The sequence below is a fragment of the Scomber scombrus genome, chromosome 2 (assembly GCF_963691925.1).
Source record: "Scomber scombrus chromosome 2, fScoSco1.1, whole genome shotgun sequence".
In the NCBI taxonomy this organism is placed as follows: domain Eukaryota; kingdom Metazoa; phylum Chordata; class Actinopteri; order Scombriformes; family Scombridae; genus Scomber; species Scomber scombrus.
The window spans coordinates 583,879-602,948 of record NC_084971.1 but is presented as its reverse complement, the minus strand read 5'-3'; the positions used below and the strand labels follow the sequence as shown (position 1 = coordinate 602,948).

The following is a 19,070-nucleotide window of genomic DNA, read 5'->3' as shown; positions in this document are numbered from 1 at the left end:
GAAGCTGCCAGTTAGAGTAAAAGGCTGAACTGAGGGTCTGCATAAAAGGCTAGCACTTGTTTATTGATTGGTTGCTGCAGCTGACCAGGCTGATCTGATACATAACTTCTCTAGTTTGAAGTGGAGACAGATTACAGATTAAACTCCCAGGTTTTATAGGCTATTTGTTTTCTGATTCACCATCTAGTTAAAAATCTGTTAATTGTTGATCCGTCCGATCAACAAAAGAACCATAAACTACTTTCTTCATTTATTGGAAAGAATTTTCTTTTCATGATCTCTTCCTCCATTAACTGCTATTATGGACAACATTAACATAAGGAAGAGTCAGTCTGTCTTCCAGCAAGAAACACATTTTAAACACATTCCTGAGCGTCAGGTTTGATATAAGTTACATCATTTATTTTTCAGTAGAGTAGATGTTTTAATCAGTGTGCGGGTGTTTGTCAAACAGGTAATATAATGATATACAGTAAGTGATGGTTGTCTCTGTGTTCCAGGGTTTTGTTGATGGCGACCTCTCAAAAATCCAGTATGGAGGAGCAAATGTGTCTGGGTTTCAGCTGGTAGACTTTGATGATCCTGTGGTGGCAAAATTTGACCAACGATGGGAGGCTCTGGAGGAAAAGGAATATCCTGGAGCTGATTCACGGATCAGGGTAAGATTTAAACTTTCATTAAGTTAGCTTGAATTATTCCAGAAAGTTACATTATGCTGTGTGAGGAGGACCTGGAACCTGCCAGGTCCAAAGATCGGAGTAGCAAATAATGACTACCAGGCTAATAATCATGATAACCAACCACCAATAATAACCAAACTCAACACTCATCATCTTGTGATGCCTGCTGTAAAATTATAACAGCTTTTGTAATACCTACAAGGAACTGATAATTAATATTATAATATGAAATGAACTAGTGGGTTTGAGTACTGGAGCACAGTGACATGTTTAAATAAAACTCAGAGACAAATAGTTGAATGTAAAATATGCTGGCATCTAGTATAAAAAATAGGGCTGTCAACCGATTAAAATATTGAATTGCCATTAATTGCATGATTATAATGAATTAACTCATGATTAATCACATTTTTTTATTTCTTTGTAAATGTACTTTAAAAGAATATTTATCAAGTTTTTAATACTCTTATTAACATGGGAGTGGATACATTTGCTTGCTTTATGCAAATGTATGTTTATTTATTTCAAAACTACAGGCCGGGATAAGGGTCAAAGAGAACGTGCGTGTGTAAAATGTATTTGCATTAACACATTATTAACACATTAACGTTGACAGCCCTAATTTAAAAAAATTTAAGAAATATAAACATACAAAAATATGTTAATACCACCAATAAAACAATGGTAGCACCAGTTGTGTTTTGGTATCACAATAGCAATTGCTTAACTTCAAGTTCAGTGTAAGTATCTTACTTTTTCTATATCGGGTGCACCATTGTAATCTGAATCTTTAATCATCAACATTCAAATTCACGTTTGTTCTGATCCAGTTCAACAGTACAATTCAAAATAAAACAAATACAATTCATGCAAACATGATGGTATAATGTGTGTTTCTTCGTTCAGCCCAGGCGTCCTCTGAAACGATGCCAACGCGGAAGTAACTTAAAACTGCATTCTATCAAAAGGCCACCAGGGGGCTACCGTTTTGGTGTCAAAAGGACTTCCGTCTTTATACAAGTCAATGGAGAATTCACCAACTTCTCACTTGATTTATAACCTCAGTAAACGTTTTCAAAATGTGTTTATGGTCTCAATCGCTAGTTTAAAGCCTTCTTCAATGCAGTATGATGTTCATTTGTGAAATTTTGGCCTCCCTGATTTTATATGTGACGATAAAGCAGGGTATGCATTAGGGCGTGGCTACGTCGTGATTGACAGGTTGATTGGTTCACAGGTTCAGGAGGGCGCCTCATGCTCCTCCTGATGCCCATATAAGTAGAATCTGTGTTTTTATTTTTCCCAGCATGCACCGGAAATTTTCAAAACGGCGCTGCCCAGATCCGAAACTATTGGCTTCCGAGCAGCAGTCCACAAACCAATGGGTGACGTCACAGGTGTTATGTCCATTATATATACAGTCTATGGTTCAGCCCCTAACATATAGCATCTGTGTGTTTCAGTATACGTCAGCCCTTACATATGATGCTGTCCACGTGATGACTGAGGCGTTTCGCTTCCTCCACAAACAGAGGATAGACATGAGTCGTCGTGGCAACAGTGGGGACTGTCTGGCCAATCCAGCAGTGCCCTGGGCCCAAGGGGTGGAGATTGAACGTGCCCTCAAACAGGTAACTGTAGAGATAGATAGACTGACCCAGTTCTATGAAAGCTGCTAACTGTACAAACTGCAATGTTTGAGACTCTGAAAGTCAAAAGCTCAACCTGCACTGCTGGTTCTCATAGTTTATTTAAGCGCATTATAAATGCACAACACTTCCCTTAATAGACCATTTTCATTTTTCATTTAAATTCAATGAACCACTATTTATTGTTTTTCATTCTTTAAAATAAATGACAAAATTGTTGTTCTGATTTTAACCTTGATCCCAAAAGTGAGCTATTTATAGAAATGCAGACATCGCTAGTGGCTGCTAATTGTTAGAATTCCAGTGAATAACATTTACATTTGTTCTTGCCTCAAACTGTTAGTATTTAAAGAAAAAGAGATTGAGGTGAGAAACTGCAACAGCCATATTATGGATATATTAAATGAAATGAGTAACAGTTGGATGGACTCCAGAATGGGACCAACAAAGTTCTGTTCCTATTTGTTTGGTCCTGTTTAACCATTCACAAGTGTTGTAGTAGTGTGAGAATGAATACCTTCTTCCAGTCACTAATCAATATCAATATAATAATAATAACTAACTTATTATTAGTAAGTAACTTAGTATTAGCAGAATCAGGATGTGTTTAAAGAGGTATCTTCTCCTCCTAGAAATGTGTTAGTATCTGATAGACAGTCCCAGTACATTGGGTCCCTGTTCTAGGCTTTCCCCTGATGCAGTTGCTCCTGTTCTAACAATTCTACAGTTGGTCTCTCTTTAGAGGCACAGATTAGCATTTCTAACATGTTAAATAATCATTAGAAAGCAAGGGGCCTTATTGAAAATGTAATAAGATGTGTTCCTGTCTTTAAATAAATCAGAGTGATCTGCCTAGTTTTATTCAGCACAAAAAGCAAAATCACTACACAATGTTAAGAGTAAAATTGAATATTAAGCATGCATAGATTATAAAGTCAAAGCATTTGGTTAAAGGTTGTACCAAAAAAGGCTGTTCCAACAATAAATGAAGCATACATACACAAAGCACATGACCTACAGTACTTAGCAAAGGTCCTTCTTCCTGAAAATCTATGCGGTCTCATCCTTGTTAAGCAACAGCTCTAACTGACAAAATTAACAATATTACATCACATAAAAAAACCTAAGCAACCGTTCTCAAAAACCTTAACCACAGCACACGGTGTCAGATCTCAAGTCGTTTCTCTGTCTGGGAATTAGAGCCAGCATCTTCTCAGTTCTTCTGTCCCTTTCTTTCCTTGGGTGGGCAGAATGCACACTTGACCCCTGTTCTCCCCCAATAGTTACAGATGGAAACATAGTTACATATTGATATTTCCTTTGTGTACGTGTGTGTGCTTGTGTGTGTGTAGGTGCGTGTAGATGGTTTAACAGGGAACATTCAGTTTGACCAGTACGGGAAGAGAGTCAACTACTCAGTGACAGTCATGGAGCTGAAGAACAACGGACCTGTTAAGGTAACTGAAGAATTAATTTGCCATCATCATGGCAACATGTAGTAAGATATAACCAATCTATTTGTGTGTGTGTGTGTGTGTGTGTGTGTGTGTGTGTGTGTGTGTGTGTGTGTGTGTGTGTTTTCTTAGATTGGCTATTGGAATGAGGTGGATAAGATGGTGGTGACAAAGTCAGACCTTTACCCTAACGACACCATGGGAATGGAGAACAAGACGGTCATCGTTACAACTATACTGGTAATAAAAGACATGATACTAAGGGGGCAGGATGTACTAAAAAAATTGCATTGTGCAAATGTGTGCTGCAGTGGTCTACGAGTTTGTAGCTGGAATCTGTGTGTAAACAGTGTCTGATTGACTAAGACTGCAGCAGGTACAGCCCTCCAGTGAAGGAGGGCTTACTGCAACCTTGATTATACACTACTTTGGATGAAAACCAACCGAAACTTACCCTGCTCATTTGCATTGCTATAGTCAAATACTGTGTTCATTAACAAAAGTACCTGGCTTTACTTATATATATGGTTATATTTAATGCACATTGTCTTGACTCTTGTAAATTCCCTCTGTGCTCTGTTTACACCTGATTTTCAGAAACGCAGGATTTTCTCTGCAAACCGCACAATGTTAGCGGAATATAAAATCAGTCTCTGTTTACATTATTATTATTATTATTATTATTATTATTATACTACAATTATTTGTAGGGGGATTGATGTAAATGTCCAATGTTGTGTTATGCAAATATATGGTCATGTATAGTAATGAAACTATTCTTTAGGGATCATCAAATTACAAAGATTCTTTCAGGATATGGTGCAAAAATGAACCAAAAACAACACAAGAATCTGTACCTTTAAACCCAAAAGTTAAATGTGAGTGAAGTAATATATGGTCATGTTGGTATTATGGAAGACACACCATAATGTGTTTGTTTCTCATATCAAGTTACATTTTATCATATGTGTGTATCCAGGCGATATCATAGGTAGGAAAAACTGATAAAGCAATAATAATTAATTAATTAATTTGTGTGTGTGTGTGTGTGTGTGTGTGTGTGTGTGTGTGTGTGTGTGTGTGTGTGTGTGTGTGTGTGTGTGTGTAGGAAGCCCCCTATGTGATGCTCAAGAAGAATGCTGAGCTGTTTCAAGACAATGACCGTTATGAAGGTATGTGTATACATTTATATGTATTTATATAATGTAAAAAACAGTGTATAAGTCACACCTTTGTATATGACGCAGTCTATTTTGGGGGGTCATGCAGGGAAAACACTTTTCTATTACAGACTGGTTTATTTGAATGTACCAGTAGCTATTCATTTATAAACACATATTTTTATACTTTAAACTTTATCAATTTACTTTTATTTGAAACACAATCAAAACACACATATTACACCTGAAACAGTGTGTCAGGTTAATGGTTAATGGTCCAGTAATGATTTGCTTAACTGAACTGGACCGGTATATTAACTCAGACTGGGTTCAGGTTAGGCTGAGTTTCAATGAAACCTTTTAAAAGAACACAGTAACTTTACATATTTGATACAGTATGTAGCTGTATGCTTACTCCAGTCCCAAAAACTCTTCATCAGAGCTGCCACTGTGCACAAATATTGTGCCCGAGTAGCTGTAAGACTCACAAAGCTCAATGTCCTCTGACTCTGTGTCAGTCCCAGAGTCAAACAAAACATCATCCTCTGTTCCATCCAGTGGAAAAACAACAAAGTTAGTGAATCTTTTATTCTTCAGATCTGCGCTCAAACTGTGTATCTGCCACAGCTCAATAAAAGTTGCTCAACTGTGCGCTTTTGCTCATTGCACTTCAACATCAGTTTGGTCTGTAAATACTGAAACATCACAGCAACTAATGTCCCAAAATACCTCTGAACAACACCCTGAATCAGCACCCACAGTGAACCAGCCTGGTTTTCTTTCTTCTTTTGTCTATACAACATACAGCATTAACAGCTGTATGACAGAATCTATTTTCATTAGAAACCGAAACAGCTCAAATGTGCAGCGTGTGCTTGACACCGCTGTTTACAGGACGTTATAATTCATAAGGGTGGACGCTCACATCGTTATTATAGTTGTAGTTATTGTTCTTAGTGTAGAAACCCTTTTACATACCTATAATCATATCCAGATCCAACCTCTCTCTGCATTTTAATGGTGAATAGAAAAAATAGCATTAAAGGTGTGTCTTATACACTGGGTTTTACAGTGTGCGTGTGCGTGTGCGTGTGTGTGTGTGTGTGTGTGTGTGTGTGTGTGTGTGTGTGTGTGTGTGTTTTTAATGATGCTTAATAGAGTATTAAAATGTTGTAGAATTTGTTTACTTCTTACGTGTTTATGAGAATAACAGGTGCTCTACATTCCAGAGCTATACACAATAATCTGGTTAAATGACACAACAATGTTACTGCTGTCATATTATGTAGCACCATCATATAGCATCCAAAACCAAGATATATCTTTACATTTTTGCATACAGTACACAAAATATGTTGGCAATATACTTGTTAAAAACTGATGTCATCATCATATCCACATTTCACATTGCACACATTCCAGACAAGAGATGATTGTCCTCTTTGTAACAAAGTGAGCTTTTTCTTTTGCAGCATTCCCAGTCATCCACCCTACAGTCTACAGTCTGCAGGACAGTAACTGGACATTCTTGGCCGTTTGTTTGACGATGCTGACATGTCTCTTTGTGCATGTGGTTTATTTGTTGTTGTTTTCTTTGGGGGGGGGGTTGATGATTTAAGGTTACTGTGTTGACCTGGCTGCGGAGATTGCAAAGCACTGTGGTATACGCTACCAGCTCAGGATTGTGGGAGATGGCAAATATGGAGCAAGAGATGCAGAAACCAAGATCTGGAATGGGATGGTTGGAGAGCTGGTGTATGGGGTGAGATACAAATGTATTTTTATTAAAGTGAGCGATAAATAATGTATATACAGAATTTACACAGGCAATTTTTTCCCTTTTTCCCTCAGAGTTGTGTTTATAAACCAATGATCAGTGCTGTTGGAACTGTAAAAAAAAAAGTTCAGTGGGAGCATAACAAAATGCATCTTACTTTTTTCATAGTTAAATTTGTTTTGTGTGTGTTTTCTTTCTCTGCTTCCCAAAAACAGACTATAGTCCAGGATTAGACCACACACTCTTTTTCTGTCTTTGTGTCTCCAACAGAAAGCAGATATAGCAGTTGCTCCCTTGACAATCACTCTTGTTCGTGAAGAGGTGATAGATTTCTCCAAACCCTTCATGTCTTTGGGAATTTCCATCATGATCAAAAAGCCACAGAAATCCAAACCCGGAGTCTTCTCCTTTCTGGACCCACTGGCTTATGAAATCTGGATGTGCATTGTATTTGCCTATATAGGCGTCAGTGTTGTACTCTTTCTGGTAAGTGGGTCTTTTTATGCTTTGAGATGTGTGTTTGCATGTGTGTTTTGAGTCAGCTTTGTGCCAAGTGTAATGATGTAGGTTAAACCCCTGTTTTGCTTTATTTTTTGTCACACCTCTCTCACATATTACTGTATACTGTTACCATGGGTGACAGAGGTTCCTAAGCCTTAAAATAAGACTGGCTCAAAATAACTTCCCATGTCATTGGCACAACTTTTTGGAGCCCGATTGTGAATGTGTGGTAGTGGTAAATGTGGAAATAAAAAGTTTGTAATTAAAAAGTTGCTAAATATGTAGATCTGTGGAACAGATCTAAATAAATCTCTACTGCTGCACTAGGTGTGCATCGTGTTTCATCTCTGTCCACAACAAGCCATGATGTACTGAAAGCAGAGAGAGTGTCACTATAGTGACCGGTCAGGCTGTGAGGACACTGAACATTGACATATAGCACAGCCAAATCTGATGGGGGACATAAATAGGTGTCCAATTCCAATGTGGAAATTCCCATGTATAAGCTATAAAAGTGGGAACAGGAAATTTTAATATATCAGTAATTTTATTAATCATAATTAGCAACTAAATTGTGTATTATTTACAATAATAACAACAAGAGTTTTTCCTTGCCGCTGTCACCAAGTACTTGCTGATGTGGGAATGTTGGGTCTCTTTAAATTAAATTACAGAATGCAGTCTTTTTGTGATTTGGGGCTATATAAATTAAATTGAATTGAAGTGAAAGAAGTGCAGTTGATTTATGAATGGTCATACCTCGACTATGTTTCTAAGGTAAAAAATTAGTTTTTTGTCCCCTTGTTAATGTGGTACCTGAAGTGCAGATCTGAATCTTTTATACATTTATAACTTAAAGTAAAGATATGTTATTTCACAACCAGGCTGGACAATGTGTGTCCACTGCAAAACAATCCAGGTGCTTTTTCATGGTGGCTAGCTTTGAAGTGTGAGACTGATGATTTTACAACACAATCTCACATTTCTGGCTAATTGCTTTGGACTGTGAGACTATCTGCCATGACCCGACAACTTTACTCAACCTTTTTATGCTGACATGTCAAAGTAAGGGTGTGTTTTTGTATTTGTATATTTTGTTTGTATTATTTTGTAGGTATCCAGGTTCAGCCCTTATGAGTGGACCCTGGAGGAGCCAGAGGATGGAGCATTGCCGCTGACAACAGAATCCAACAATGAGTTTGGGATCTTTAACTCCCTTTGGTTCTCTTTGGGTGCTTTCATGCGGCAGGGTTGTGACATCTCACCAAGGTTGGTGTAGCTATTAAAGGATGTGTCTTTACTCCATGTTCCTGTAGTATGAATTCAATCATTTCTGATCTTTTCTGTTGGACATGATTTTGCTTCACTATTGCTTTTGACCCTGTCAGAGGTGCTGGCAGTGTCTGTGGGCATTTCATTGGCAACAACTTGTTCCAGTGCAGGAACCATGATTATGTTAGAACTAACAAAGTAATCAATAGATTGTGGTACAAAGCACATGACCTGACACCAGGACTATATAAATATTGAAACAACACAAGGACATTTCCCCAACCTCATTCAAATGTTTTATTTCCACCGACATAACCATGGCCACAATGTGTTCAAAACACAGCCTAATATGTTTTTAATATGCTATTTTGGTTAATTTCTTATAGTTAATTCAAGGATTTAAAAGAGCAGAAGTTATAAATTCCATTAGTAGATTAGTAATAATAGAAACAGAACATATCATAAAACACATCATCTGTGTTACACTATGAAGTGAGAAATGTAATTTATAACCTGTCCACACAAATGAAACCTGGTTTCTGGGTTATGGTATTAATACAAATCTGATAACACATTGACATGTCGTTTTTAAGAGGTTACAAGGTCCATTTAGAATGGATATGAACCTTGTTTAACATCATTATGTACAAAAAATGTATCAAAGAAAAAACCTCAGTATTCATTAGGAGGTCAAATATTGGACAGCCAGACTCGGCCAACAGGCTGCTATTTATCTACCTCTGCTGTAAGTAATATTGTAATATTGTTGTTTAATAGTTCTGTTTTTTGTGGCTTTAAAAACAACATTTCCTACCAGCACAAGACAGTTGCAAGTTGAAGGTCAGCAGCTTGTAGGCCAGTACAGATGTGAGCTAAGAAAATGGACAGAGAGGACTTTGCAGTGTAGATTTTAAACAGCTTAGATTACAACTGGAAATATGAGAAGAGTTGAAGTGTAAAAAGAGAACCTTGGTGAATATGATAGATGATAATTATTTATAAAAACTTGTAATAGTTGTTTTTTAAATATTCTAACTGATTACATGTTTATTCTATTATTTTATTATTATTATTATTATCAAGGTTTCAATTTCGAATAGTTATTGCTGTAGTAGATGTTCATGTATCTTGGAATATCTACATTAAACCCTAGGAACACCTCTTCATTTTTTCATAAAGGCAAATAAAAGAAACGCTCAGAAATCCTACAAGCTAGTAGAATCTGCACAGAAACAACATGCAACATTATGCCGCCAGTACTCCAGTTCCTTTTACTGATGTTTATTAACACCGTAGAACTAGTGCATTCAGACAAAATAAAAAACAATATCAGTTTATTACAATCATTAGACAAATAGCATTGCTTAGCACTGTAGCTAATACCGATAAAGAATACATGTAATACTGACCACTTTAGCCTGCTTCTCAACCAACGGCAGAGTCATCCCCCAAAGGCAATCTTCACAGTCAAAACCACGTTCAAATATCTGTAGCAAACACCACAAAACTGAGTGAAAATAAAAAGGATAAAACAAACTTGCAAGGTAACACCACTGCTACAGGTGCTCTCAGTAGTACCCCCCCCCCCCCCAAAAAAAAAAGAAAGTATTGTATAACGATACAGCCAACAGAGCAGCCGCACACATATAGGCCTATGTCCTACAATACATAAACATTGTGAATCCAATGTAAGGCCACTATTATGCAACAGTACTTAATCAACACCAACATGACAGCTGATCAACATCCGCAACGCATCAAGACACCACTGTGCAGCATCACCATCAGATCATCTTTCCTTAGGTCACTGCCCACTTTACAATGCACATACCATGTGACACAACATCAACAACAGCACATGTTGCCCGACTGCTCTGCACCTTTAGAGGAAACTTCTAAATCACTTCAAAAATAAAATCAATTTCTATAACAGACACAAACATGCTCCAAAAGAGAGAGAGAGAGAGGAAGAGAGAGAGAGATATTAGCCCAACAGCAGCGCCAATCTGGTCCAGAGAAAGTTAAAAAAAAAATAAAAACTAGCACTCACTGATTACTTGTAGATGAAATCCATCCTGCGATCCTTCATGATGAAAAAGTCACCCGAAGCAGGTCCGCAATCATATCTTTATCTACCGATCAGCTGTTAAATCAACCGCCATCACCTTTCCAGAATAACAGGCCCATGGGCCAATCAGACAAGCTCATTTGAATGAGGACGCCCAGACCAGCACTAGAAACTGCTTAACATAGGGCGTTCTGTCAATAACACATCAACATTTGATTGGCTGATGATACGGTCACTCAACGTTACACATCCAATAGCAGCGTCCAGCTCGATTAGAGGCTAGCAATGCAACTACTGCTGACCCCAGCAGAGGAAAGGAGCTGTGATGCGTTTATAGGACATAGGAGATTTGAGCTCCACAAAATATAACCATTCGTTTTCTGGATAAAGTTGCATACTGAACAAGTAATTGACTCCAGATATATTTCAGAATGACCTTTTAATTATGGAAAAAACAGAAAAAATACCATTTTTGGTAGGGCTAGCAATGCTAGCCTTGCTGCCCCTGACTGCACACCACTGGGTGCTCTTCAGTCTCGGTGTGAAGCTTACGGAGCTAACAAGAACTGCTTCTGGTTTGTATCATCTCAAAATAAAAGCATGAATTTGTAAATAAATTCAAAAAACGGCTGTAATTACACTCCCACCATCACACAATGTGTGATTCACAATGAAAATTGACATCGTTAACAGAACCTTATATGACACTGATGTAAACAGACAAATATACTTAAAAAAAACACAAACAATCTCATTGAAGAGCTAACCTCCTTATTCAGCCTCAAGTAATAGTACCATTTTCTATATCCATACCCTAACCCTAACCCTTTCTAAGTATACTGGCTTAGTTGTGCGAGTGCCTTTACTGTCTAGTGTTGTGTCACCAAGTAACAGTTTGAGTTTTCTGACCCTTCTGTCAGCTCCTTGGAAGACTTCGACTACCTTTGCCAGCTTCCACTGATTTCTTGGTGTGCCGTCATCTTGCAACAGGACAATGTCATTCACTTTACTATTTCTCCTGTCCTTGTTCCATTTACTTCTTTGTTGCAGATTGAGAAACTACTCCTTGTGATACTGGTCATCTTTCTAAGACGTTTTTCCAGACATCTGAGTCGATGTTCTGCACACACTTTATTGTTTGGCAGACTTGGCCTTTTTCCCTTAAAAGGCAATGGCATTTCGTAATGTCCATTTGACTTTCGCTTGATGCCTTCTTTCAGCTTTGACAAGAACTCTGTATCTTCTTGTGATATCAGAATTTCTTCACTGAATTTTCAGTAAAATCTGACTCAAAGACCTTGAGTATATCTGCCGAGCTCAGAAGAGGGCTTGGTAGCTGGTAGAACTTTCTTTATGATGATACGGTGGCTCACAACAATTTCATCATCATGATCATAATCACTGTCAGTGCTGCTGTAGCCGATAATGCTCCAACCCAACACAGACCTTTGCGCGTATGGCTGGTTTTCATTGCCCATGATGACATCTCTGGGAAGTAAGGCTTGGGGACAGTTATAGCCGATTAACAATCCTTATTCACAGTTGGGCTCAGGAGACATTTCATCTGCTGAATGTTCTAAGTGAGGCCAAGCAGTCGTGCTTGTGGGTATATGGGATCTGTTTGCTGGTATGTAATCTCTGGTATAGGTTGTTGGGAGTTTGATTTTAGTGTCAGAGCTGATGCCTCTAACCTGTAGTCCTTGCACCCTTTGGCTATTCACCACCTTTGTTTTTAATGGTATCGTGGACACTTTAAGTTTTACTGGCTCTTTTTTGGCGCACAATGTTTCAGCTGCATCCTGCAGGATGAAGGAGGTTGTGTCGCTCTGACTATCAAGTAGAGCATACACTAGAACCTCTGACTAGATTCAGACTGTTGGTTCTTGTTTCCTTTGTTTTCATTTGACCTTTCTTGTTTGTTTCTTACTTCATGTTTTTGGTCTTTCTTCCCACGATCTTGATGTAGGCATGTGGGGTGGCGTTTTCCACATAAGTCACACACACTCCTGGATGTACAAGCCTTGGAGTTATGGCCACTCTTAAGACAACCAAAACATAACTTCTCCAGTTGTACAAACTTAACCCTTTCTTCAACTGTTTTTTTCCATAATCATTTGACACCTATGGAGTGTATGGCCTTTCTTCTTGCAAAAAATGCATGTAATGCTTGTATTCTCACTTGCACTGGTGGTGAAAGTCTAAGCACTAAAGTTTTGATTTTTTTGATACTTAGACTGTTTTCGTTCTGTTTGCTTTGATCTTTCTTGGTCTGTTGGCTTCACTGCATATAATGATGTGATGGGGTTGCATGCAATTCAAGCTTCCATGTTGAGAAATCTCACGAAGTATCTGAAGTCAGGGAACATTTTGTGTTCATCTTGATAAATTGTGGCTTCTCTGTTCCAACGTGAGCTCAAACCAATCCGGTAGCTTGACAGTAATCTTTTGGTTTTCCACACAGTCGTTGAGAGTTTGTAGACCTTGAACATACGGCATAGCTGATTCCACACTGCTCAGAAAATCAACAAACTCCCGAAGATCTTCGCTTTCTTTGGGGCCAATTTTATGCCATGTGTGTATCTTGTCACGGTATGACTTGGCAACTATGAATGGATTACCAAATCTGTCTTCAAGTATGACCCAGGCAGCACAGTCAAAAATATGATTCTTCAACATAAACCACGTTCAAATATCTGTAGCAAACACCACACAACTTGGAGTGAAAATAAAAAGGATCAAACTTGCAAGGTAACGCCACTGCTACAGGTGCTCTTCAGTCTCGCTGTGAAGCTTACGGAGCTAACAAGAACCGCTTCTGGTTTGTATCATTTCAAAATAAAAGCATGAATTTCAAAATAAATTCAAAAAACGGCTGCAATTACAAACATAATACATTCTGCTGTGCTCAGACCAGAGGATGCTCCCTTCAACATTGTGCTGCTATAATCAACAGTCTGTCACAGAGTCACAGTTAGTCAAAAAGGCTGTCTGCTGAACTCTGTAGATCCTCCTACCTTGCCCATACATTTCTCATCTGAGTGCTTGACATATCTTGGCTGTAATAACAGCATACCATGGTCTGTTTATATGTGTGTGTGTTTGCAGGTCTCTGTCAGGTCGCATAGTGGGAGGTGTTTGGTGGTTTTTCACTCTGATCATCATATCATCGTACACTGCTAACCTGGCTGCCTTCCTGACGGTGGAGAGGATGGTTTCTCCCATTGAAAGTGCTGAAGACCTGGCTAAACAGGGAGAGATAGCATATGGAACGCTGGACTCTGGATCCACCAAGGAGTTCTTCAGGGTAAAAACTTACCACAACATGCCAATGTGCAATGTGTTAGTAGAGTGTTGTTCCAGCATGAGCCTTCTAAATTATTATAAAATGCTTCATAATGTGTTATGATTATTGTTATAAATCATTATGAATATTTATGAGTGCGGTGCTTAAAAGACTTGTGCTTCATAGAGAATGTTACATCATATTATTGTTCACATTATGTCCAGTGGAGAAATATACAACTGCTGTGCTTAATTTATTGAACAATGCAACAGAAGGTTACACAATGGCTACACATACATGTTCATGATAAAGAGTCATGAAGGGCATTCATGTGGTTTCACCCTGATCCACTGATCAGTAGTTGGTGGCGATAACATCCAAGAAATGGAAAAAGAAGATTTATGGAGACTTAAATAAAGAAAGCTTAAAAATATTCCAAAAATTATCTTTTCAAATGTTTTATGAAGAAGGAGATGCACCCACCACATTTATCAGGCATCATTGTTGTACCAGTGTACCTTGTAATACCCTATGATTATGGTATTACATTGTTCTTAAAGGTATCCACATTGTACAAATTAAGTTTTATATCTAATCTAAGCGTCTGTGTCTGTCTCCCTTTTTTCAGCGCTCTAAAATTGCCTTGTTTGACAAGATGTGGCAGTACATGAAATCAGCAGAGCCTTCTGTCTTCGTCAAGAAAACATCAGAGGGTGTCCTGCGTGTCAGGAAGTCTAAAGGGAAGTACGCCTACCTGCTGGAGTCTACCATGAACGAGTACATCGAGCAGAGGAAACCCTGCGACACCATGAAAGTGGGAGGAAACCTGGACTCCAAAGGCTACGGCATTGCCACGCCAAAAGGATCCCCATTAAGGTGGGTGGATCAGTATAACAATGCTAGCCAACCTGCACTGCCATGTACCATTCACACTACTAACCTGCTGCCTAGCATACTGTCCCCTCTCCCTATTCACAAACGTTATTTCTCAGCAGTTAAAACTTAAAGAACAATATTTAATAGTCAACATACTGTGATAGTTAGTAGGATGAACAAACTGGTGGTAATTAGCCAGTATATGAGCTGTGGCTGTGTTCATATTCAGCCCTGTTCAGAAAAATAAGCCATGGTGGGGAGTGATGTAGTCTGGTCCCAAGTCTTAGTGCTGACTGGGTGGTGCAGTATGCGAGTGTGATGAATGGGGCATGGCGGCTTACTCGTTGTTATAATAATCCACCTACCCTGATGACATCATCTCAGTGGTTTGTATTTTTACCATGGTTACCACCTCTGGCCAATGGCTAGTGGTGGTTGCCGTGACAACTGGGGGAGGGTTGTTTGAGATTTCAGGTCTTAAAGAAATAATTTATTACAAAAAAATGTTGTATTGGGTGTAGAGTTAGTATTATGTAATCTCTTTTTGTGTCATTTCTGTAAAAAGAGATATCATGATACAACAATGAATGTGAAATAATCCCAGCCATTCATTGCTTTATCCATTTTAATCAAATCTGATTTCATATTCTTTTGTGTGAGAAGAATTTGATTGCAGCTTTTTTCCAACCATTATGAAATATACTGTCTAAGTCATTTAGTGATTCAAGAAAACCCCCAAATCTTAATGGGGCTCTTTAAGACCTGGATTCAGGAGTTGTTGTCTATGAGTTTATGACCTGAACATTTTCTGTGTGTGTGTGTGTGTGTGTGTGTGTATGTGTGTGTGTGTGTGTGTGTGTGTGTGTGTGTGTGTGTGTGTGTGTGTGTGTGTGTGTGTGTGTGTGTGTGTGTGTGTGTGTGAGTATTTGTTTTCCATTAGAAATATACTGTATCTACTCAAAATAATTAGTTTTATTTCTGCATTGAAGTAACATTTCAAATGTATTAATGGTAAGCCCCTTGAGATGAACCATCTTTTTTTCAAGGGGGTCCAACATAAAACATATATTACAACACAACAACACAATCGCATACAGCATGCATAAGGCTCTCAATTACCAACCAACCCACACATCATTCCTGTAAACCCACAGTACCCACACAAAATGAGTAAGAATAAATACCAAAAAGCATATAATGTAATGCCAATCATAATGATATTAATATTAATAATAATTACAATAGAAATAATAAGAATAAGAATAGTTAGAGTAATAAGAGTAGTAATACTAAATAATATTATCAATCTTAATATATACAACATGATACAATATCAAATGTAGCCATATAACAAATACACCACCATTATATCATACCATTATTATCCACAGTACAGTAACAGTAAAAAAAAAAAAAAAATAATAATAATATTCATCATTATACCATACATTATGCATAAATACATACAATAGCAATGTTAATAATAGGGGTAAAGAGGACATTACCATTAAAAGCAATTACATGATTTTTTGAGAAAGTAAAATAGTGAATTCTTAAAGATGCAAAATGAATTGATTATTCGTATATTGTTGGGTAGAATGTTCCAGTCCAATGGAGCTTTACATTTAAAAGCACGTCTACTGAATTCTTTATTTGTTTTAGGAACAAAGAAAAAAGGTTGCTGGATGTGTCTGAGAGGATATGGAGATGTGAATGGGATTAAATATTGTTTTAAATAAGCGGGACAGTTGAAATGAATACATTTAAAGATACATTGAAGCCAATGGTAATGTCTTCTTGTGTTGAGTGGTAACCAGTTCAAAGATTCCTACATGGAACAGTGATGTGTTCGATATGGGCACCTTAAGACATGTTTGATACAGTATAAGATTTGGTTATTGATTGAAATCCATTCTCCAGAATGTATTGGCTATATAACCCAAACTGCTCTCTTTGGTTGCTGCTGTCTCTCAGCATTCAAAGTAGCAAGTTGTTAAGAGGTTCGGAGGGTTTATGTAAAATCCTTGGTAAAGACATTGTTAAAACGGGTTCAATTTTTTCTCTATAATTTCTGTGAAGGTGCCTTGACAGGATTCAAGCGCATGTTGCCACAGATGAAACAAATTCATGTTGAGTAAAAAGATGAAGATGATTTTACTAGAGAGGTTTAAAAAAAGAAAGGTATTTTTCAGTCTCCAATGCAGAGCACCATTGCCAGTACTTTCAGTACTTCGGAAAATTGCATTAAAAATGCAATTTTAAACATTTGACCATGAAGTTAACCTATTTACGTTCATATTTAGCTTCACATTATATGCAGCCAATAGCAGCAGAGCTCTAAGACATACTGTATAAATACCCTGATCAGGCTGTATATTTAAATAGCATATACCCATTCTGTAACCCAATATGGATGTGAATACACTCAAATGCCCTTAAAGCTGAAGGTCATATTTTTAACCTCACACACCATAGTTGAATCCAATATGCTGGAATACAGAGACAATACTTCATTTTTTATATCTTATTGTGAATAATGATCCAGATACATTATGTGTGTGTGTGTGTGTGTGTGTGTGTGTGTGTGTGTGTGTGTGTGTGTGTGTGTGTGTGTGTGTGTGTGTGTGTGTGTGTATTGAGCTACGTGCCACGTAGTCACTGAGTTTGTTTCTCACTGTTGTGTCTTTTCAGTGCACTACAGATGGCTGTCTGGTTCTGTCTGTGCTGCCTTCCCTCTCTCACGCTTTGTAATGTCACAGTGTTATTGTTTTGCTCCTAAAAGTGAACTCTCTTCTGCTGAATGTTTTTAATGCTGGTTGCATTTACCTATATTTGTCAAATTCACAGTTAAAGCTTCATTAAGCAATCTTTGAACACCAGAGGGCAGTAGTAAGCCATAGGATTGAGTATTAATGTATTGACTAATCAGGTCTTTATAGCTGATTTCGTAGCTCAAATTGTCTAACCTGAACATCCCAAAGAAGTCCTTTTTTCCCATGGCTGGACTAACCATGAGGACCTGGGACTATACATAGCTGCTACATCCCTATTGACCTCAGTTCCTCCCCCTGCACTGTGTACAGTATTCCTCTGCTAGAATATGACATGCTTCCAGATTTACTGTGTGTCCATTTGATTTCATCAAAACCGTTTTTGGAACATGCACCATATAAGCACAATATCGGCTAAAATCAAGGTCTTTACCAAGAGTTTTATACCAGACTAATCAGATAATAATCATGTCAGCTCATATTCAGCATATCAGCAGTGCATATTCTGCAAAAAGTTACAGTCAATCACATTGCCACACAGTGAACTGGACGTTTTGGAATCCTATGGAAGTTGCCTGTTTTACCCTGTTGATTATATGATCTTCTAATTAATGCCAAACATCCAATCCCAAACATCTTCTTGTTCAAATTCAAATGGAGATATAGATACAGTATGTAGAATATTTTGAAGTCATCCACATTTGTTGGTGTCACAATTTAATTTTCATGTTAAAGAGTAAAACATCTATGAATGTAGGATTAGGATACTATGAGCTAAATAAGTATTTTAACAGACCATTTAACACACATTCTTAAACAGATGCATTGTGGCAGTTTTCAGAATCTGATTTTATTTACCAAATATATCCAAAGAATTTTAGTGCGGAGGTCAGAACTGTAGAATGATGAAATGTGATAGCAGCAAAATAGAAATAGACGATTAAAAAAAGATAAAGATTAGAAACGTGAGGGACAGATTGGATAACTTCTGATGTAATGACCACTATGAAATCAGACCGGAATCAATATATAATAGTGTAATAAAGAGACTGTTGATCTCATTTACTAACTCAAAAAAGTTGATTTAATGTTAAGTTACTCTTTATCATCCGGTTCTTAGAAATTTGTTGGACTCCACATTTGTTTACAACATTTCCATGTACTGTATCTCCAGAAGAGGTCGAGGGGTGGGGATGTGTTTTTGTCTGAAGTCAATGATCATTTCCACAGATTCCTGTGTCTTCCTCTACAGCCACATATCTATCTGTATTGATTTATAAAATGCATAGCTCCAGGAACTGTACAAAATAATCAGTCATAACTGACATGTTTGATGTGCACAGAGGTTTCTGTAGTTATTTTGATACAGTCTGTTTGCCGGTAGCACAATATTTAACCAGTGGATATGTTGTGGATAATTATGACCCTGACAATGCACAACATCATTCCAATAGAGACTGTAGCCAGACAAATACCTGAAGCCTTCAGATGGATGAAGAGAGTCACCACAGTAAGTAAAGGCTGTCAGTGTAGAATGCTAGTTGTTTTGAAATACAGATGCTGGTAAGAATCACTCATT

At 37.7% G+C, this 19,070-nt stretch overlaps 1 protein-coding gene across 3 annotated transcripts in view; it reads left to right on the top strand.

Moving 5' to 3' along the window:
• The window catches only part of LOC133987691 (glutamate receptor 2-like), a 66,696-nt gene that overhangs the window by 27,706 nt on the left and 19,920 nt on the right, over window positions 1–19,070 (top strand). For all 3 annotated transcript variants that reach the window (XM_062427138.1, XM_062427154.1, XM_062427146.1), the window contains 10 exons: window positions 501–659; window positions 2,144–2,311; window positions 3,682–3,786; window positions 3,916–4,023; window positions 4,892–4,955; window positions 6,563–6,705; window positions 6,991–7,206; window positions 8,336–8,490; window positions 13,667–13,865; window positions 14,473–14,720. In XM_062427138.1, coding sequence (XP_062283122.1) covers window positions 501–659; window positions 2,144–2,311; window positions 3,682–3,786; window positions 3,916–4,023; window positions 4,892–4,955; window positions 6,563–6,705; window positions 6,991–7,206; window positions 8,336–8,490; window positions 13,667–13,865; window positions 14,473–14,720 — 1,565 coding nt within the window. The remainder of the gene's footprint in view (window positions 1–500; window positions 660–2,143; window positions 2,312–3,681; window positions 3,787–3,915; window positions 4,024–4,891; window positions 4,956–6,562; window positions 6,706–6,990; window positions 7,207–8,335; window positions 8,491–13,666; window positions 13,866–14,472; window positions 14,721–19,070) is intronic.